This window comes from Galeopterus variegatus, unplaced genomic scaffold, assembly GCF_000696425.1.
Source record: "Galeopterus variegatus unplaced genomic scaffold, G_variegatus-3.0.2 Scaffold7510, whole genome shotgun sequence".
Classification (NCBI taxonomy): Eukaryota; Metazoa; Chordata; class Mammalia; order Dermoptera; family Cynocephalidae; genus Galeopterus; species Galeopterus variegatus.
The window spans coordinates 77,734-101,224 of NW_007733621.1; the positions used below are offsets into that span (position 1 = coordinate 77,734).

At 31.8% G+C, this 23,491-nt stretch overlaps 1 protein-coding gene across 1 annotated transcript in view; it reads right to left on the reverse strand.

Annotated features, from left to right (window-relative positions):
* LOC103607528 (A disintegrin and metalloproteinase with thrombospondin motifs 20-like) overlaps window positions 1–23,491 on the reverse strand; it is a gene marked incomplete at its 5' end in the record, with an annotated part of 75,563 nt that overhangs the window by 46,909 nt on the left and 5,163 nt on the right. The window contains 10 exon segments of the mRNA XM_008592024.1: window positions 13,839–13,930; window positions 13,932–13,978; window positions 13,981–14,040; window positions 15,358–15,534; window positions 16,822–16,983; window positions 17,744–18,034; window positions 18,137–18,301; window positions 19,109–19,216; window positions 19,632–19,754; window positions 22,842–23,006. Coding sequence (XP_008590246.1) covers window positions 13,839–13,930; window positions 13,932–13,978; window positions 13,981–14,040; window positions 15,358–15,534; window positions 16,822–16,983; window positions 17,744–18,034; window positions 18,137–18,301; window positions 19,109–19,216; window positions 19,632–19,754; window positions 22,842–23,006 — 1,390 coding nt within the window.

The following is a 23,491-nucleotide window of genomic DNA, read 5'->3' on the forward strand; positions in this document are numbered from 1 at the left end:
AGAAATATCACATATTCTCATTTATTTGTGGGAGCTAAAAATAAATAAATAAATACACAAATAACCTGGGGAGGGAAGAAGACACAACAATTACCATTCCTTGAAGTTGACATGACAAGTGAATAGAAAGGAGATTGTTGGGAGGGAGGGGGAAGAGGGAGAGGGGAGGGAGGTTTTGATAATTGCCCGCAATAATCAACCACGTTGTATATTGACAAAATAAAATAAAATTTAAAAACAAAAATAAATAAATAAATGAACATTAAAAGAAAAGAAGTAGAAAATAGGAAAAATAAAACAAGAAATTTAGAGGACCCACCCAAGAATAGCAATAATTGACTAGAAAGAGTTCAAGAAAGAAGAAAATGGTTGCATAGAAATGATCAAAGATATAATACAACAAATTTGTCAACATGTGTCCTTAATGAGAGGACCTACAGAATGCCTAGCAAAGTGAATTTTAACACACACACACACACACACACACACACACACACACACACGTCATGTCATCATGAAAGATCAGAATGACAGGAATAAGGAGAAAGTGCCAAAAGCTACTGTGGCACACATATGCAAACAAGGGCACATACAACAATCGGGAATTAGAATCATACCACACTTCTGAATAATAGCTCAAAATGCTGGAAGAAATAAGGTAATTCCTTAACATTTTTGAGGAAAATTATTGTCAAGCTAGAATTCTATAGCTAGCCAATTAATCAAATATGAGAACTGACTCAAGACATTTTCAGATTTGCACAGATGGAAAAATGTGCCTCTCATTTTTCTTTTTTAAGGAAGGTACAGGAAGAAGTGTTTTAGTATGAGAGAATAAACCAAAAAAGAGAAATATGTGATGTAAGGAAGGAATCTAAGAAAAAAAAGAATATCTGAGCCTTTAGAAAAACCATTTACAGATTTTACACATCTGTTCAAGCACTTGAGAGAAAAAATAGTGATTCGAATGTAAAAAAAACCTAAGCAGATTTTACAGTGAGGCAGTTATTAACTTCAAGAAAAGTGAAGAGTTGTACAAGAAAGAAGCAGAGTGTCAAAGCCCCCTACTTGGCTTTGCAACTAAGCAGCACTATTGATTTAATCAAAATTTATTTGGAAGATGGATCGTAGAATTAGTGGTTTACATGAGAGAGCTAAATTCCCAGCCTCTGTAAAACCAACTCAATAGGTAATTTTTTTATGTGTCAAAAACCAGCAGAATAAGCCTATATTTTGTAAACTTGGAGGTAAATATCAGAAGATACAGATGAAAGAATTAGAGTTTACTTCTGGGGTTGGGGTAGGAAAGATTGGAATAGGCGATAGTTATTTTTCTTTTAGCTTTTTAGCACCATTTCTTTTTTTTTTTTTTAACAATATGCATATATTAAGTCTATGTTCAAAACCATAATAAATAATATTGGATTTATTAGTAGAAATCAATTTCCAACTGGAGGGCTGTATTGAGAAGTATGTGTTTGTTCTCTGGATTCACCTTGTTGTGAAGAACACTATTAATTACTTTATGAAGACATGAAAATCATGCTTCTCAATTTACCTGTGTAATAAAGTTGAGAGGATTTATGAGAAAGTTGGATATGAGAATCAAAGTGAAAAATATACAAATCCGGATATCAGGGGAAAAATAAAAGTTCTACACTTTGGCTTAAAATATTATTTACTACAAAGGATAAATAAAATCTGATTTAATAACAGTATCATATACTATACATATTGGCTTATACTGATACAAAATCAATATAGGGAAAACTGGGTGATTACTAAAAACGAAAATTTGATGCAATATTGATAAATTTGGGTGTAGTGTTCATAACAAGGGTGGCGATATTCCTCCTTTATAGTTATACTCTTTATAGTTTGGCCGTTTTTGCTAATGAATGAAATTCCAGATGCCTCATTTTGAAAGAGTAAATGAGATTGGGATGATTAAAGAATTAAACAAAGTAGGTATATTTAACCAGAGAAACAGAAGGCAGAGAAAAACTACTGTCTTCAAATACTTGCCCTGAGGAAGAGGAATTTAATTGATTCTTACTTTGGGGTGCGGAATGAGAATTGGAGGCCAATGTTTCATATATATATATTTAGCTAATCAATAAGAAAACACAATCATATAGTTTTCCTAAAAAGAAGTAGCTATATTATATTAGGGTCTGGTCTCCAACTTCAGAAGGTTTTGCTAGGATATGAAAGCTGTGTGTACTTCCATTGACAAATTTATTTAAATAATTTATGCTTTGTGTAGAAAAATCAGAAAGATAAAATTGAGAGTCTCTCCCAATTTTACACATATGATATAAAAAAGAGAAAGAAAACGTTATTTTTTAAATACATGAGTACTTCAAATAGTTCATGGAAATATTCAAATTATCTTTTGATCCTCTTTTCCACAAACTTTTTGAAGTAACCACATACAATATTTCAAGAATCACAGTAATTTGATCCTTTAGATATGTAATCTCTGAGTTTATAAAAACACATTGCATTATTACTGTTTATTTAAATGAGAAAAATGCAAATCTGCATATGTGAATAATAGGGTATCCTTTGGTAGAAAGGGAATTTGCCATCCTCTGGTATTAAAAATTATCAAATAATTGTCACAGTTTTATATTACCTATTTTACTATGACATCAGGGATTGGAATGAAATCCTTAAGTTATTCCCAGACCTTTAAATTTCAGTTTCTAATAAAATAAATTTCCAGAAAAGAATCTGCTTTTTGATAACCATGAGCTAAAAATCTTTCCAACTAATGTTTCTTTTAAGAGCTTTTCTAAAATTTTCCTAAGGATCAAAAAATATGAATGTATAAAATATATAAGAAACTAAGTTTTATTCATCACAGTTTTCTTTGTTTTGACTTAAAAAAAATAACTATATAAAATCCTCAGTTTTAGGGTGATACAGAAAACTTTGGAGACAACATTAAGTAAAATACAAAAAATATCCCTAAAGCTCCCTCCTCAAAGTACAGCATAATCTTAAATGGTGCACCATATCTAAATAAATGGAATACCTTATTAACACAATAGAATTTGGATATTAGAATGGTTTTCATGTATAAGTTTATGTATCAGTAGCAAAACTAGCTAGACTTTCTACCAAAATATGCCCACACATTAAAGTTATTGAAATGAAGAAATTATAAATGCAAATTCTAATGTTATTAAGTGCAGGAACCACATCTATAAATGTTTACTGAATAAATAAATAAATGAATAAATGCCATGCGAGGGGAAAAAAAACTGTAAGAGCAAACTTGTAGATGTAGACATCCTCAGGCTTACAGATACTTTCTGTATTTCAATTCAAATTATTTTTAAACTTTTTTTTTTTTACATTACGAAGCTTCAAATTGTCTAATATTTTTGCTCCAGAAACGTAACAGCTGATATACTATTCTACACTTACTATTGGATAGAGAGAAAATACAGTTGCTTTAGCATTTTAACTTAAAAGATGCATTTTTACAAAGTTGAAATGTATACATACAACAAAGACCTTTTAAATGTGCAATCTACTTCATCTGAGTGGAGCAGAGTTGAATGGTCTTTAGTCCTATAAGAATAACGCGTTAAAGGAAAACTGCACATAATAGATCGCTTCCTTCAAGATTTCTGTGGTGGTTGTTCTAACTCTATGGGGTCCTCTGTGGATCAGCAGAATTAAGAAAGGTCTCCTCCTGGTTTCATGTAAGATTGAGACCTTGCCAATTTTTGCAGAGAAATGCTGACATGGAGACAGGATCCCATTTAAGCTATTATTCATGAGCCAAATCTCTGACATGGAAGAAATGTCCGGGAGTGAGAGAGAAGCCATGCCTGATTATCTTCCGTATTTCTGGATTGAAAATTCTCCTAAGGCCCACAAATAAACAATGAAGAAGTTTCCCTCAGATGGAATGTTGAGAACTCTCTCTGGTTGACAGAATAGGAAGTAACTTTTTATTAATGTGGCAGCACAAATTTTCTTTTATTTTTACTTTCCTCTTATTTCCTTTTATTTATTTTCCTTAAGAGAACATATCCTCCCAGGTTACATATTATCATTTACATAATACAATTCACACATTTTAATTCTCACTATATTTAATGATATCTCAAACAGAATGATTAATCAATAATGACACAAAATGACTTCTGATTCTACCTGTGAATACTATTATTTTGGGGTTTGTTTATGATGGGTAAAATCTACTATAATAGAAGAAGTGAACTTTCATTAATATATGTTTATACTGTACAAACAAGCCTGTTTTGTACAGTTTTAATGATTGCACCAAAGTGGAAATCTGACTGACTGCTACAGTACTTTAGGTATGTTATTTATATTTTAGAGCTAGTTTAGAGTATTTTTTACTATTAATAAATATCCCATTTAAAATAATTATCTCAAAACATTTTGATAGTCAGTATAGCAATTTCAATAGTCTATATTATATGATTAAACACCTCAGGTTGATTTTATAAAACTGTTTTTTCCCCTGCAAATCTAATTTCATTGCTGATTTCTACTGATTTTGGATGGGTTCTAACTTCCAGAAGTAGAATTCTTGATTTAATGTCATATTTATGTGATATGTATATATATATAATCTATTAAGCCACCTGAAAAATCTAACAATGATGAAACCCTTGAGGAATCTTTCCCATCCCTCACCCCACCAGACTCTCAAACTCCTGCCTCTGTACTGACATGGATCTGTGTGCAGGAATAATATGTATTCATTTTAATATTAGTTTACCTGCTATAATATAAACTCTCCTATGTCCTGATCCATTCATATTTTTATCCTCCATGTCTAGTGGTGTCTGACACACAGTAACTGCTATGTAAATATCTACTGAATGAATAAACAATGGAAATTCATGAAGATTATAAATTAAGGATTTAGCATCTTTTTAAAAAAGAGCTCGGGCAGGAATTGGCTAACCTTTCTTCTCTTAATTAAAACAGCAGAGTAAAGTATCAAGATTTCTCTCCTCAAAAGTTACTCTCTTTTAAATCATTTTAGAGTAAATCTTCACTATACACGCAAGCCATCAGTTCTCTGAATGGAACAGTTTGCTATTCTCGCTGTATTTGTCCACTTTAACCCTTTCAGAATCTTCCATCTATCTACTTAATGAGAAGAAACAGAAGCTCCTTTACTGTTGCTAATTCTCAGTAGCTATGGCTGAGAATGAATGACAGTAAAAGACCAAAATGAAAAGGTGACATTCTTCCATACATACAATTACTACAATTTAAAAGTCAGATAGTATCAAGTATTGACAAGGATGTGGGGCAACTGGAATTCTCATACAACCACTTTAGAAAACTATCTGACAGTATTTACTAAAACTCAACATGTGCACACATTAAGCTCCTGCAGTTCAACTCCTGGCTACATGTTCAACAGATATGTGTACATGTGCTCACCAAAAGACAAATGTGAGAAATGTTCATCACAGCATTATTTGTAAGTCTTAAATGAAAAACAATCCCTACTGCTTGTCAACTGGAGAATGAATATTCATACAAATTATATTCATTCATCTATTCATACAAGTTATACAATTGTACGTTCACACAGCAATGAAATAGATTGCAATGAGAAACAATAATTACATGCAACATGAACGAACTTCAAACATAATATTGTGACACCATCAAATTATCTAAGTTCTATTCATATAAAGCTCAAAGCAGGCAAACTAATCTATCATATCTGATGTCAGAAAAGGCGTTATCTTTGGGGGAATAGTGATGACGAGGGGGCACATGGGAGAATTTCTAGGGTGCTGATGTTCTTGGTCTGGTGTGTTTGCTTTGGAAAATTAATTGAACTGAATTAGTATTTGAAGTTTTGCTGGATGTTTCATTTCCATAAAAGTTTACTTAAATAAAAAAACTGAAATCAAGTACAAATTGATTTCTCTCTTACACAAGAATATAACTTGCTTAAGTGAATCTTGTTTCAGATTATTCAACGTATTTTTAGCATTTTGACCATATTTGGATTTTTAGCGCTTTGAAGAAAGGGAATATGTACCCATTGGATAAGTGATAGTGATAAGCAAAATATATTGAGTCTGTATGTAATAGGCCCTAGGCTAACCACACTGTTCCATTTTGCCCTAAAATACATCCTTTTTATGTAGCTACTACTTTCATTCTAAGAAATTAAAGTCTTAGCAATGTTAAGTAACTTGTTAAAGGACACTCAGTAAAATAGGAGTCTTGAATCTCAACTCGAATCTCGGCATTCTAATACCACAGCTCTTGTTCTACCTGCAAGATCCTGGGTTATTTAATACTTCACTAGCCTTAAGAGTAATGATATATCTTCAAACTCTTTTGGTAAATGAAAGCTTACATTTCTCTTGGTGAAGTAAAGGTTATATTCTCGTATGTGAGACAATCTAATACAAAATCTTGTTATGCTGCAGCTCGTAATCCCAGTGCTATCAAGTTGACTTCTTCACTCGTTGCCCAAATGTTTTACTTTTCAAGTCCAAACATCACTGATCTCAAAATTACCCATCGTAACTTTTTTATCTATATTCGCTTAATCAAGTTCATCTTATTGTACATCTTTTTCTGCCATCTTCAGATGCCGTCCACCCTTTTCATCAAGAACAACAGCCCTGCACTCGAGCTAAAAATCTTTCCAACTAATGTTTCTTTTAAGAGCTTTTCTAAAATTTTCCTAAGGATCAAAAAATATGAATCTTTTTCTGCCATCTTCAGATGCCGTCCACCCTTTTCATCAAGAACAACAGCCCTGCACTTTCTCCTCCTTGGCGTCTTGTGCTCTTCTTCACTTACAAACACTTGTGTGTTGTGGGTGAGTAATGCATAAATATTTGAAGAACTGAACAAATGGTCCCTAAGTCATCAATATATTCTGCTATAAATATATATATATCATCAGTATATTTTGCTAAGCCAATATGTTTTGCTTATCACTATCACTTATCCAATGAGTACATATCCCCTAAACTTTCAGAAGAGACCCCTGTTGGCTTCTTGTCTCCAATTTGTCACATTTTCAATTTACTTAAATTTATAATGATAACTGTCCATTAGTTTCCCTAAAACATAGCTCTGATCCCACTCTAAATAATTCCATGGTTTTCTATACCTATAGAATTTTTAAAACTTTTAAAATCTTTTATGCAAATCCTTCGTGGTTCCTCCTTATACGGCCCCAACTCGTATCTCTAACTTTATGCCCACCTCCTGTCTCTCACAAACCAGTCTTACAAACTGGTTTGTCATCACAAGTCAAATTGAACTATATTTTCTGGCCCCTGGGGTTTTGCTCCAGAAGCTCTCCTACTTAGACACCTATTTTCCCACTCAAATCCTGTCTACCCGTCAAGGCTTAGACCTATGCCTTTTCCTACATAAATCATTTCATATTTCTCCAATTGGATGCATATTTTCTGACTTTCCAGGAGACCCCTTTCTGCATTCCTACAATTATTTGTGTACAAATTTAATTTCCCCTGGATTGTGAGTCCTTTGACATCATGCCATTCTAATAATTCATCTTTAGTTTTCCACAACTCTTAACCCAATGCCTGATAATATATGGACTCTCAATAATCTTGAGTGGATTGATGGATGGATTTCTGGCACCTCAGTATCCACCATTCCCTTCATAATTACTTTTGAGTTCCCCCGGTTGACAATCGTAAAATATCAAAACCCCAAGGAGAACAAAAATAGTTGAGAGCTTCTTAGAGGATCACTTTGAAGCTTAGTTAACACCTGATACAGAGGAATTTACTACGTGATCTACTAACCAATCTACCAAAACCTTTGCAATATTTCATTGTAATTCTTACAAATATATGTTTAGCATATGATATGTAAGTTTTAATACATCAAAGGTCATATTATAACGTAATGTGCTAAAGTATCTTCCTAGATATGTCCTACTAGATTTAGAAATTAGGTAAATTATTGTGTGAATTTAAGTACGATCTTAGAAGTTGGGGAGCACAACCAGGAAGCAAATGATGCTGTCTATGAAAACAAATGACATAATTCCAATCTTGACTGTTACTTATGACGCTTTAGAGATGTTACTGAACTTTTAAAAAATATATTATTTATTATAAGCATATTATTATGACAAATCATCAGTTTTCTTTATGCCCTTTACCCATCCTATCCCTCCCCAACACCCCACACCAGCCCACCTCTGCCTCACCCCCATCTCTAGTATTCTGAAAGTTAAAGGAATTGTTTAGGTCTCTATGCCTCATAGGTATCTAAGTAAGTCTTTCAAAAGCACAGCTCAGAGGTGATAAGGTGATCACTGTAAGGCCAATTTTTTTTTTCTTAAAAACTACTACTCATATTTGTTTTATCTAACATTATAGGAAAGTAAGCAGGCTTTACTATATGGTGCTATATATCAGATTGAATACAACATGCATGATACATTAGGTTTCCCCTTAGAAGCACAGAAGAGAGGATCACTCTGTCGTCCACTCTCAGTGTACCCACTGCAGTTCACACATGCCAACTTAAGTTACATGAATTATAGGTATGACCTCATTATCCTGGGTAGTGAGATGAGGAGTACCAGGAGAAACTGCTGCTGCTGGTGGTTTGTTTCAATTTTAAGCACACAGAGTTTTGCTGGTTATGTTCAAATTCATAAAGATAAATGTGCTCATAAAGACGAATTATCAATTTTTCTATTACAAAAAAGGGGCTTGTTCCAAATTTGCTGATTTTTCTCTATGATAAAAATGTGGTATCCAATATCTATGCTTTAAGGTAAAGAAGACATTTACCTGTGGATGAGAAAGCAACTGCTTTTGGAATCTCCTTCTACTAAAAACAGTACATTCTGAAATATCTGGAAATGTTCCTTATGTTATGCAATTTTGACAAGTGTATATTTTAAAAAGACTCTAAACCAAAACTTTCTGATCTGTTTAAATGACTTCCAAATCTTTCAAAGTTTCATTGAGTTTTAAAGCTATTTGCTAAAATATAAAAATATATATAACTCCTTCCAGTACTTTTCAAGAACTGAATGGCATCATGGAAAATGGAAATTTGTGAGGCAAATTTCAAAATTTTTTTTGAGTAATTGATATAATTGGATTTAAAATCAATTACTAGTATACAACAAGAATACCCCATGATAAACTTTGCTGTTCAGAAGGTATTTTTGTAAGGTCATTTTTTCAATTATTTAAGTTTCTGAAACCACATATTGAAATAAACCAGATTTTTGAACTGCTATAACACAGCATTGAACCAAAACAAATAAAACATATTCTACCACTTTTTAAAAATGAGATGGTTATAAACAATAGTTCAGTGAGAGAATTTTGTTACTACTCATAAAATAAATATTATTTTTAATATTAAATATTCAACTTATCCTTTATAATTAATATTTGCATATGTTCTGTAAACCACATAATTATTTAGCACATATTAGTTTATGTATGTAATGTATAAATATGTAATAAAATATATAAGGGCACATGCTTAAAACTTTTTACTGAGAAAGATATGTATGACCAAAAAATTAGAAATCAATTGGCTAGAAAATGTCAGGCAACAGACACAAGAATATTAATGTCTTCGTGTTGTGAATATTTAGAAACTAAAAAGATTTTCTCAGCCTACTAAAAGTTAACACATAAAAGTTCTAAAACAAAAATTTAGCATATCTAAATGCACTAATACTAACAATGCTTACATATCTTATATAAACAGTCTTAACAGGTAGCACATAAATATTGTAGAACACTGAGGAATCTTTCATCTAAAAACATCTAAATCTATTTCCAGAGATTCTTAAACATTCTGAAGCATTATCTCATGAAAGTAGGAGAATTACCATAGAAACACGGGCATTTCCACTTTCTTTATCATGGAAATACAAAGAAAAAAATATGTCCTATCACCATTTCAGGTTGGGATGTTTTTTACAGTCATTTTATACTCTAAATTCTAACTTCACTCAATATTATCACACACACACAGTGTCTCCTTTTGTGATCTCATCATTACTTGGAGTATCTACTTAAATTTTTCCTAGGTCACACATTACAAACCCACAGGGCCCAATTGTGTCTATAAATTATTTTCGAAGCATCATATTTAAGGCAAACTATAAATCTATCCAGGTTTTTCCCTTTTGGTTAAGCATTAAATCTACATGTGCAGAAAAGAAAGATGCTGCAATTAGGCAAAAACAAAACTATTCTAAGGTAGGGACTTGGGATACCCGTCATATCTTGACAGGTTCTGATGAAATGTATCCTACTAGTTTAGGCTTTCTAGAACAAACTCATGACAGAATTATTGTGTCAAGTACAAGTACAATCCTCAGTACTAATTCTTCAATTATTCTAACCTATTAAAATATTGTCTTTAAAATAATTTATTATCATATTATGAATCTTTAATATGATAAATCACATGGTTGTTACTGTAATGGGATAGTAATCCGCCCTGCATTCGAATCATCTGTTTATTCAGTACCTTCAATACTAAACTGCAAACTCCTTGTACACAGAAACTGTGTATATTATCATATTATGAATCTTTAATATGATAAATCACATGGTTGTTACTGTAATGGGATAGTAATCCGCCCTGCATTCGACTCATCTGTTTATTCAGTACCTTCAATACTAAACTGCAAACTCCTTGTACACAGAAACTGTGTCTGGTTTCTTTCTAGTGATTAGCAACATGCCTAATTTGTGGTAAATACTTATAATTTGGGGGAGAATCAATGCATGTACTTTAGAAGGATATGAATAAACACAATGAGTAGAAACACTGTTTCAATACTTAAATATTTCTATGATAAATTTATATAAAAATAGATTTCCAACCTACTTACTACACTTATGTGTGCCTTTTCCAAAATAACTAATTACTATAAATGTTTTTACTGAACACTCTACTTTACAAAATCAAAATAAAGAATTGACAGTTTCTGGAAACCATTTCCCCACACATCATCTTTCCCCCTGGCTGCTGCTGGCCTTAGAAGCATGGAGGTAGTAACAAATTTCTTCCTCAGTGTATTTCACCTTGAGTGGGAGCTACAGTGGAAAAAAGCAGCCAACCCCTTTGCTCAGACCCCCAGTATTCTTTTGACAAAGTGACACACTTTAGATTTACTGGGTGTGGGCTGCTACCACATGTTCATTTCTGAAAGCACTTCTGTTCGTTGCATTCCGTTGTATCATATCGGAGATTTAATATAGTATGTATTTTTTTCTGCACAATGCTACAGAAGAAAGAACATTATTTTTAAAAAAGGAATGCTTTGAGTGAAAGCACTAGAATTAAGAGGGTTTGAGTAGCAAGCTTTCATTTTTTAAAAACAACTCCTTTTTTGTGAGAAAAAAATATTTAGGGCAGAAAGAAAAAATATATATATATTCTTTTTACTTCTGCTGGAGAGTCATCAACCCCAGAACACACTGGAATGCATATTATTTGTTTACCAAATAAGATTTCATTTTATATAGAGAATAAAAGTACTCCAGGAAAATGAATCACTTCTTGAATGAGACAGGGAGAAAATATGAATTGATTAAAATAAATTTACTTAAAGAGCATTTGCTAGTTCAATTATGTTACATGTAATATCCCTTACTATGTATGAAAGAGAAAAGTAAAAATTTTACCCACCTTTTAAAGACTACCTTGGTCATGAGCACATCTATTTTTAACTTACTAAATAAATTTGTCTACATCATTAATTTTTATTCACTGTTTAAAATATATAAAAGAAAACATATAAAAATTTCTAAGTTTAAGAATTGACAACTAAACAATAAATCTTATACTTTTAAACCCAGTGTTAGTTTCTCACAGGAATAGTGCGTGAAAAATAACAGTGGCTTATACATATATTAAGTGAAATTATGAAAACATACACTATTCGACAGTTAAATGTTTAATAGGAGAAATTAACAGTTTGTTATTTAAGAAAAATACCACCAAAAGAAAGGAGGTATTCATTACAATACAAGATCTGTTTATTGACTTAAAACATTTTAGATATTGATCAAAGGAGTAAAATTACAACATACACAGGAATTACGCAAAGCACAAAGCCACAATACATAGCATTAATAAACAGAGGTTAAAATACAATCATTTCACATTGACTAATCACAAAAATGCAGTCATTAAATTAACAGACATAGGTTAAGATTTATTTATCCCTTTCATTATTACAGCAAAAGATTTCCCACAACATGGAGAAAATTTAAATGTATTATTACAACTTTCTAATGATATTTTAAATGATTTTGCACTTCCTAATTTTTTTCGCTTTAAAATAAAAAATGTTTCTGAAATTTCATGTCATTCATTCATACACATATGCACATGTACATGCATACCCTCTTAATTTCCTAACTTAGTGAACAGGATCTGTTGAAATTAAAGTTATCCATGAAAGAATATTAACCTGATATGTTGATAAGAGGTACTCTGAAGTTTGGCTAATATATAGCAACACTGAAAGAGGTAAAAGGTTATATCTGGTTTTGATAACAAAACTTCAGATCCCCTAAACCCTTTTAATATAAAAGGCTAACTTAGCAAATAAATATTCTTCACATAATAAAAGAAATCCAGGCACTCTAATTATATATATATATATATATACTTTACACATATAAAAAGGTAAATAAATAAATTTGTAAAAATTCTGATATAAACATTTATTGTGATTTTTAAAACTTCTTCATCTTCAATTTATCAAAAAAATAAAGATATTACAGTTCTTCACTAGTGCAAAAACTGAATTATTCAAAAAACTCCTTTTGGAGTAGACATAGTAAACAATGAAGAATTCTATACTTCTGCTTTACTATTTGTAATTTGTAGTTATTATTTTTTTCTTTGTCATTTGTTTTTGTGAGGTTAAAAAGTCATCTATGCATAGGACATTAATGAAAATCCAGGTTTTTCACTTGTAATGTCATTTACGTACAAAAATATAGCATGACACAAAAATGTTGGAATATAGTATTATATACATTCCAACACAATATATAAACATTGTGTGAATACCATAGTGGATATGTAGAGAATGTTGAGAAACCTGAAAATGTTTTCAGATACCAAAGAATCAAAAAAATCTAAAACTGACCCAAAATGAATATCAATGACTTCAATATTTTATATCTTTAAGTAAATTTTTATGTTAAACCAAAAATAAAATAGAAAAGAAGTCAGCAAACTTTTTCCAGAAAGAGCCAAATAGTAAATATTTCAGGCTTTGGGGATCATATAGTCTCTATTGTGACTAATCAACTCTGCTGTTGTGGTGCAAAACTAGTGATAGATAATACATAAACGAATGAGCATGACCGTTCCAATAAAACTTATTTACAAAAAAAGGCAGTGGACCAGATTTGGTCCATGGGTCATATAGTTTGCTGACCTATGAAATAGAAAATCTGACTCAAAAACACTTAATTTTAGTTGCTTCAATACCTAGCACAAAGCAGGAGACATTAAGTAAATGTTTAATGCTTTGTGAATTAAAGTCATAAGTAGGAAAAATAAAATCTTTATGCTCAGAAACAAATGCCATTACAATTCAATCTCTAATCTGTGATAAGGATTCTGCTTTCCTAATTGGGGCAAAATTCCAAGAAGGCAATCCATAGCCTTATTAAGAACTAGTCCTGCAAACTAAAATCAATAAAATGAAAGAAAATGTAACAGAGATATAGTAAGGAGAAAATGAATTTCTTATCTAAAGATGGCTAATATAAATATTTTTTATGGTGAGTTCCTACAGTATTTCAAACCTCTGCAAGCGGAGTATAAATTCCACATGGCTAGGAAATATGTTTTAATTATCTCTGTAGCACAGTGCCTGGGATACAGTAGATGGTCAGTAAACATTTATTAAATAAATATGTGAATGCTTTCTGTGGCAAAATATGTGGTTTTCTTTAGTTCCCACAAAGTGATGGTTCTCTGAAGCACCAATTTTACTTTACGATTCTCCTATAGAGTTAAAATATTCTGTTGTTTTATATCACCAGTCACTATTTGACTATAAAAATGAATTTCAGCCTGAACCAGAACTTGACCTACTCTTCAAATAGTATGTATGACTTGAAACTTGGGTTCACATCTCATTGTGAAGGTTTGACTTGGGCAAAACAAAGCAAGCGCAGGCATCAAGGTTGGTTATAAAACATGAAATAATTATTTTCCAAAGAAAGAACTGACTAACTTTATAAATTTAATTATAAATGGATTATAAATTCAAATCCCTTTTTCACTTAAAAGAAATGTACTGATTTGTTCATGATTTAAAAGATCAAAGGTGATCAAAATGCTAATTTCAGCCTATTTATATATTAATTATTCTTCAACGCCATCTGGGTATTTGAAGCACACTAGAGAAAATAAACTACTCATAAACAAAATTTATATATTTTGTCTATGACTCTAAAAAAATAACAGAAAATTAAAATATTCCCAAACCACAGTAACTCCACACAGTGGAAGAAATGAATATTCATATAAATAATCATATAATAATACTTTTTCATGATGTACAATTTACTTTATGTAAGTAAATTTCTCTGTCTTTTCTTTAATATGATATTTTCACATTTCGAAAAATAACAGAAAATTAAAATATTCCCAAACCACAGTAACTCCACACAGTGGAAGAAATGAATATTCATATAAATAATCATATAATCATACTTTTTCATGATGTATGTAACAAACTAAACAATTTACTTTATGTAAGTAAATTTCTCTGTCTTTTCTTTAATATGATATTTTCACATTTCAAACAAAATAATAAGCTTAACAATGATAAAAAAACAAGTTTTAAAGAATGTTATTTGGTTTTGGATCAGTTATTGGACATTGACAGACAAAAGCCACATACAATTATATGCTCAAACAAGACACAGCCTTAATTTGCCATTGTTACAAACACAATGTTAACATTATATACAAATGTAAATAGTGAAACATTTCTGATTAATTAGAGGACAAGCCAAAGATATAATGAAGAAAGATATTTTCATTACAATAGTGGTATGGTTCAAAATTCACATATTAAAAAATAAATACATATAAAATTATTATTTATATTACAGTACTTGAAATTAAGTGAATTCCTCTTCCAAACTCAAATTTAATAATACAAGCCAAGATGGCCAATGGTCTGCTTTAAAAAAAAAATCAGGGAAGATATAGTGTGTGCATTCCACAATTTATAAAGAGAGAAAATTAAAGTAAAAGGAACATAATGAAATAAAACAGAACAAAACAGATATGAATATAATACTATCGTACCGATTTCCATGATCCCCGATGCCATGATACGTCATCAGGGCAAGCTTGCACATGACATTGTACCACACTAGGCGGCTTGTTTAAGATTTCACAGTTGTGCTCCTGTGACACTTGGCCATTGGGAAACTGACATATTACAAATCTTGATTTTATTCCTCCTCCACATGTTTGTGTACACTAAAACCAAGAATAGGAAAATTCAAATCAATGTAGATTTACATAGAATATTTCTTTATTCAACGTTTAAACATAATTAGCAATGTTGGGGTTTAAAGTTTATCATTTCTTCATAATTCTCATCATTTCTCCCTGGGTATATATCAAAGTGTTAATTCCATGCTTGAAAAAATTGGCAAAATTCTAAGAATTAGTACTATAGATATTTCAATAAGATATTAATGCTCTATAAGATATTGTTGACAGGTTAAGCCAGAAATAATTGATTTACCTAAGCAATAAATATTAATTACATAACGTATGGTATCCAATCAATTGATTACTATGTAGCCATGAAAGCTAATAAGATAGACCTAATGTTACAAACATGGGAAGATATTTGGTGTATTTTATATGAAAACAGCAGGTAGCAAAGCAGCATGTATAATATGAACCTATTTCTAAAATCCATATAGAAAAAAAGTCTGGCTAAAACTTCTTAACTCTTTCTATTTTTTTCATATGATATGAGTTTTCAAAATGAGCATGTGTAAACTTATAAATTAAAAGGTCATTTTAATGTTGATAAATAGTAAAAGTGTATTTTTAAAAGGTGCTTCATGTTTATTAGTGCTTGGTCAGAAGTGTACCTTTTAAAACAATGATTTCCAAATTTCCTATGAAGAGAAATTATGTGCTAAAAATCATTAAGCAAAAATATTTGACTAATTAAATTAGGTAATTTATTTTATTCATCCAAAGCTAATATAAATCTTTGTTTCTTATTCTTTCCTGTTCAAAATATGGTGAGATTAGTATTTAAAATGACCATTTAAAAAATTATCTTAATATTTCCATTATCTAGAGAGTGCCAAGGCATGAGTGCTCAATAATTGACAACTATCTGGCTTAAAGAAAAAGATTCACCAAATGAATATCTTAGTAATGGAATAAAACATGGTCTATATATCAACCCAGTTTTCTATTTTCTATCAATCTAATTTTCTAAGAAATTAAAACAATAATGTCCTAATTTTAGACAGATATTAGCATTTCACCAACATGTTGGCTAGCATATTAAGTTCTGTTCAAAAATCTGGAATATGTATTTTCTACCATGAATGAGTGACTTAAATCATGACAGAAAGGCTACTAAAAGAACATAGTTTTAATCACTCAGTAAAAAACTATCTCTAGTACAGTATAGTGACCTAAGATTATGCAACAATACTATCAGTATAGAGTGCATTACTTTCAGTCCTCAGAGATGTAACAATCTCCATTAGTTGGGGAAATATCATGACTTACTTCTCCCCAGCTCCCGTAGCTCCACCGAGGACAGGGCCCTGGATCACAGTGCTTTGACTCTGGGGGCTTGGAGGCTGCATCGCAGTAACTGGCACTCTGTCCATTTTCATCCTGGCAGACCACGACCCTACGCTGAAGACCTCCGCCACAACTGCTGGAACACTGACAAGACAAAACACAGAGATACACATGCACAGCAGATCCCACATCATTAGAAAATAATCCTTCATCCTCGTCCTAAGTGTTAAGTAAAAAGAAATTATAGTTATAAGGCCTCACTATGAAGAAATAAAAAATGAAAGGCAGCATTAAATTCTTAACTTTTTTATTAATATTTTTCTTTATTTTCTATCATTAATCGCATGAAAAATATGAACTACAATTGCATGTTTTGTAGTTTATCATGATTTTACAACAGTTTATTGCATTGCTATCACAGAAAGCTTGGTTTCGGGTTTTTCTTTTTCATAAACATTTATAGTCTTACCTCTTAAAGGGTTTTATTTTATTTTTATTTTAATGGACTCTAATCAAATTGTTTTTAAGTGCATTCCTCTGTAATCATAATATCACATTACTGTTTAATTTTGTAAGAACTCTGGGGGTTTGTAATCTGCATCAAAAATGCTTAATCCTTTTAAGATTTAAAGTATTGATCTTCAGATAAATTAGGCATTAAAAGCATTTGCTATCATTATATACACGTAACTGTTAAAAGGATATAACAAAATTACAGAATTCATATAACTCAATAAAGACGGCTTACTGATCCCCACGGTCCTGTTCTCCACTGGCTTCCTCTGACAAACGGATGGACCTCCGGATTTTGCTTATCTTCGGGTTTGTGAGTTAATGGAAAACTAACTGTTAAAAGGATATAACAAAATTACAGAATTCATATAACTCAATAAAGACGGCTTACTGATCCCCACGGTCCTGTTCTCCACTGGCTTTCTCTGACAAACGGATGGACCTCCGGATTTTGCTTATCTTCGGGTTTGTGAGTTAATGGAAAATTCCTGCCTGGAAAATGGCTTGGCTGCTCAGAGGAACTCGGAAAGTGACTGTATGTGGGCAGGCAGGCTGCCAGGTGACATTCTTGTTCTATCAGAGGGCGAACTTCAGGGTCACAGTAACTCTCATCAATTGTCTGATGGTTATTGATGCATAAAACTTGTCGAGTTGCCTGTCCGTGGCCACAGGAAGCTGAACACTGATGACAATTTAGCCAACATTTACAATATAATATACTACATTAATATTATATTAAATATCAAATATTATGTCTAATTTTTTTCCCCATAAAAATACTCACAGGTGACCAATTCCCTGTTTGCCACTCCCCACAAGGGCTAAAACAGACAGATATTTCAGCAGGTCGAGGTAAGTGGGCACAATATGATTCATCTGCTATTCCATCATGAGCGTCACGACAGCTTACATAGCGGGCTTGATTACCTCTTCCACAAGACACGGAACACTTAAAAAAAATCAAATTATACCAAGATGTTACATAGTACCTCTCCCAAGATCTCTTACATGTAGCTATTACATTTCTAAAACATCAAGTTTCTTGAGAAAATTTAAATTATAAATAATATCACCTGGTATCACTTATTATGTCAAATAAAGATGGAGTAGTGAATATCCCAATCACTTTAGATCATAAGTTTCACGAATAAGATATAATTTGAATTATATGTAAATATAATGGTTTAAAAATAATGGTTGGTGCTTTGCCAAAACTAAAGATACTGAAAATATTTTATGTAAGAGAATCTTAAGATATCATTAAAAATAACTTTGAAAGAACTAAGCATTATACAGAATTGATATTACATAATTAAAATATTCAGAGAATATGTGAAGCTTAAAAATATATATTCCATATAAGATTAAAGCAAAGTATATACTCCACATACATTAAAGCTTTCAGTTTTGAAAAACAACATAAAAATGTTTGTAGTTTAAATAAAAGCTAATAAAAAACTAATATCACATCTTCTCATAACAACCTGTGACATAAATATTATTATTAGTCCCATTTTGTAAATTGGGAAAAAGACTCAGAAAAACTTAAATTTCTTGTCCAGAGACACAGATATCTCAAAAGGTAGAGAAGGACTTAGCCATTAATGACCTAATTCTAAACCCTATGTTTCTTCTATACCATCAAACACCTGAGAATGAATGCATACATTAATTTGTCAAATTTGTAGCAACGATTTTGTTGATATCTAAAAGGTCCATAATAGAAAAGCTGTATCTCTTAAAGAAATTCACTTACTGGGGTCCAAGAACCATGTCTCCATTGTGCTATCTTTCCTATGGGAAGAGCCGGTAATGAAGTGACCCCAATTTTAGGGATAAATGGGCAAGGTGTAACTATACAGTCCTGTTCAAAAGAAAAATAGATCTCATAAGACATCAATTAAGTAATCCCTCTGATTTACATTAAATTCAATACTTCATTTCTTCTTCCGTATGTCAAATTCAAGAAGTCACACACTAAATTACAAACATATAATGTACTTTAGAAGTTCATGATATTCATAACAATAGATATATCTTCTTCAGTTCAAACAATGGAAAAATACAAGTTAAATGAGTGATCCAAAGAGTTAAAAATTTCATTAATAAAGCTATAAAGCTGGCCAAACCAAGAATAATAAATTCCCTCTTATACAGATACACACACATTAGTTTTTAAAAAATTTAAGTGAAAAAATATATATATAGAATTTTAACACATAAATAATCTTCCTGTATCTCATCTTTTTGTTTATAATCCATGAAGGGGTGTCTTTTACCTGCTTGTCACTCGGGCGACTGGCTCCGTGGCACTGTTCCTCATCATCTAACACTGTGCTAAATAGCTCACTGACACACTTAACTGCTCTTATCTGATACCCGTGTCCACATGTGGCTGTGCACTGAAAGAGGAATATAGTAGATATTTAAAAAACCTGTTTTCCAAAAATTACATAAACTTTCATTTTCTTGATGAATACACAGTTAATAACATACTTTCAGTAGTTCTTTACTAATCCTTATACGAGATTCAAAACTTAAAATTAGCAAATTCAATCAGTATGCATATTTATTCAGATTTATTGTGTAAATATCAATAAAATACTGAAAGTAACTAGATATACAATTATTATTGTATCCTAAAAAGTTATCATGTAAAAATATCATTAGAGGCAGAGTCAATACAACTTAGGGAAATGAAATACTCTTCAAAATTTACCTGGTGTATGTATGAAGGTACTACAAATCCTCTTTTAATTGAAATGTAATTGATTATGCATATTTCTGGGGTACAGAGTTGAATATCAATACCTGTATACATTGTGTGATGATCAAATCAGGATAATTAGCATATTCATCATTACGAAGCTTAATCATTTCTTTGTGATGAGAATATTCTATCTCCTCTCTTCTAGCCATTTGATAACATGCAGTAAATTAATGTTAATTACAGATGCCTAGCTCAACTCTACACCAATAGTACTTATTTTTCCTAACTAGCTGTTTTGTGTCCTTTAACCAATTTCTCACTATCCCCTTTCCCCCTCATCCTTTCCCACCTCTAGTAATCACAGTTCTGTCCTCTCCTTCTGAAAGTTCAACATATTATTTTTCCTTTCCTTTCCTATCCTTCCCTGTCCTTTCCTTTCCTTTCCCTTTCCTTTGCCCTTTCCTTTCTTTTCTTTTTCTCTGTCTCTCTCTATTTATTTTTTTAGCTCCCACTTTATGAGCGAGGACATGTAGTATTTCCCTTTCTGTGACTGGCTTATTTCACTTAACATAATTTTCCCCAAGTTCATTCATGCAGCTGTGAATGGCTGAATTTCATTCTTTTATTTTATGGCTGAGTAGTATTTCCACTGTGTATATATACCACATTTTCCTTATCCAGTCATCTGTCAATGAGCATTTAGGTTGACTCCATCTCTTAGCTATTGTAAATAGAGCTGCAATAAACATGGGAGTGCAGGTATTCCTTCGACATGATGATTTCCATTCTTTTGGATATATACCCAGCAGTGGCATTGCTGAATTGATACTTCTATCTGTATTTTCTAGAGGAATCTCCATACTGTTTTCGATAGTGGCTGCACTAATTTACAGTCCCACCAATGGTGTAGGAGGGTTTCTGTTCCACCACATCCTCACCAGAATTTGTTATTTTGATTTTTTAGATAATAACCAGTTGAACTGGGGTGAGATGATATCTCAATGTAGTTTTGATTTGCATTTCTCTGATGATTAGTGATGTTCAGCATTTTTTCATATAGCTGTTGGCCATTTGTGTGTCTTCTTTTTAAGAAATACCTATTCAGGTTCTTTGCCCATTTCTTAATCAGATTATTTGGTTTTTTACTATTAAGTTATTTGAGTTTCTTGTATATTCTGGATATTAATCCCTTGTTGGATGAATAGTTTGCAAATATTTTCTCCCATTCTGTAGTTTGTCTTTTCACTCTGTTGATTGTTTCCTTGCTGTCAGAAGCTTTTTAGTTTGATACAATCCCATTTGTTTATTTTTTCTTTTATTTCCTGTGCTTAAGGTCTTATTCAGAAAGTGTGCCCAGTCCTACATCCTGAATTGTTTCCCCTATGTTTTCTTCCAGGAGTTTTATAGTTTGAATTTTAAGTTGATTTTGGTATATGGCAAGAGGTATGGGTCTAGTTTCATTTTTCTCCACATATATATCCAGTTTTCCCAGCACCATTTATTGAAGAGGCTGTCCTTTCCCCAATGTATATTGTTGGCATCTTTGTCAAAGATCTGTGAGCTATAAATATGTGGGTTGATTTCTGGGTTCTTTATTCTGCTCTGTTGGTCCATGTGTTTGTTTTTATGCTAGTACCTTGCTGTTTTGGGTACTGTAGCTTTGTAGTATATTTTGAAGTCAGGTAGTGTAATGCCTCTAGCTTTATTTGTTTTGCTCAGAATTGCTTTGGCTATGCAGAGTCTTCTGTTGTTCCATATTTATGTTAGGATTGTTTTTTCTATTTCTGTGAAGAAAGAATGTCATTGGTATTTTGATGGGGATTACATTGAATCTGTAGATCACTATGAGTAGTATGGACATTTTCACATTAATTCTTCCAATCCATAAACATGGAACATCTTTCCATTTTTTTGTGTTCTCTTTCATTTCTTTCATCAGTGTTTTGTAATTTTAATTGTCAAGATCTTTCACCTCCTTGGTTATTTATTCCTAGGTATTTTAGACAATGTGAATCTTTCCATGAACTTTTTGAAGTACTCATATGTCATTTAATATGTTAAGTAAATTTCAAAGAGATAAAGAAGGAATAGTGTATGATAAAGGGAAGATGAAAGAAGGTTTCCCATAAACTGTGGCATCCTCTGATTGCATTGTATAGTATTGAATATACTAATTATCCTGACTTGAGCATCATATATTGCACACTGGTGATGATATTCAACTCTGTACCCCACAGATATGTATAATCAACTATGTTAAAATAAAAAAAAAGGAAAGAAAAGAAAGAATGAAAAAAATACTCACAACTCTACACAAACACACAAAAACCAAAAAAAAAAAACAAACAAAAAACCCCTCCAAAAAAACCTGTGGCAACCTCCACAGGATAAGCTACCCACCTTCATCCAGCCTGACTTTTCCTCATCCTACAGACTCCTAACTACCTGTTTGGCAAGACATCTAAACAATGCCTACTCTAAACAGAGATATTGACACTAAACATGAAAATATTTGTAATTTAAACAAAGCTGATAAAAGCATAAAATTTGTAGCATTTTGGTTAACAAAAGTGAATTCAAAAGCAAAGGTGAAATATTTACTACAGTGAAATTTGCAGTACTGTCAAAATTTTGCAGATAAAGATTCACATTTTGGGGGTATTTTTCTAATAAGCCAACCCAAATTTCATTGCATCTACTAAAGGGAGAGCAAATATATCATAATTGTGCTATTCTGTAAAAATGGATCAAATCAGAAAAACCCATAGCATATACTCACAGAACCCCATGGTCCTACTTGCCAGGAAGCACATGCATGAAGCTCACATGGTCTCAGAGATTCAGGTTTGGTCATTGGACTACAGAAGCCATCACTTAAGTGGTCTTCATTCAGCTGACACCATACCTGCCGCTGTTTTGTCCCTTGTCCACATGTAACAAGACACTGTAAGGACACAGCTGGTCATTTTTTATTTACAGTATTAGTAAACACAAATACCCTACAAAATGATGCAATAATTAATGCATTTTCCCTCACGCCTCCAGAGATATTCACCAGGTAAAATCTGCCAGCCCTAACTTCTGCTGCCCAAGTCCCATGTGAAATCTCCATTTGTCCTAGAAACAAAGGTCCAAAACTAATCTTAGAATAAGTATACAGTTGTCATTCAGTATCCATGGGGATTGGTTCCAGGACCCCCCCCCCCCGAATACCAGAATTGATGAATACTGGTATAAATAAAAATTGGTCCCTGATATAAAAGTGACAAAGTATTTGCATATAATCTATACACATCCTCCATATTCTTTAAATCATCTCAAGATTACTTACAATACCTCATACAATGTAAATGCTATGTAAATAGTTGTTATACTGTATTATTTTTGATTTGCATTATTTTTTATTGTTATATTGTCATTATTTATTTA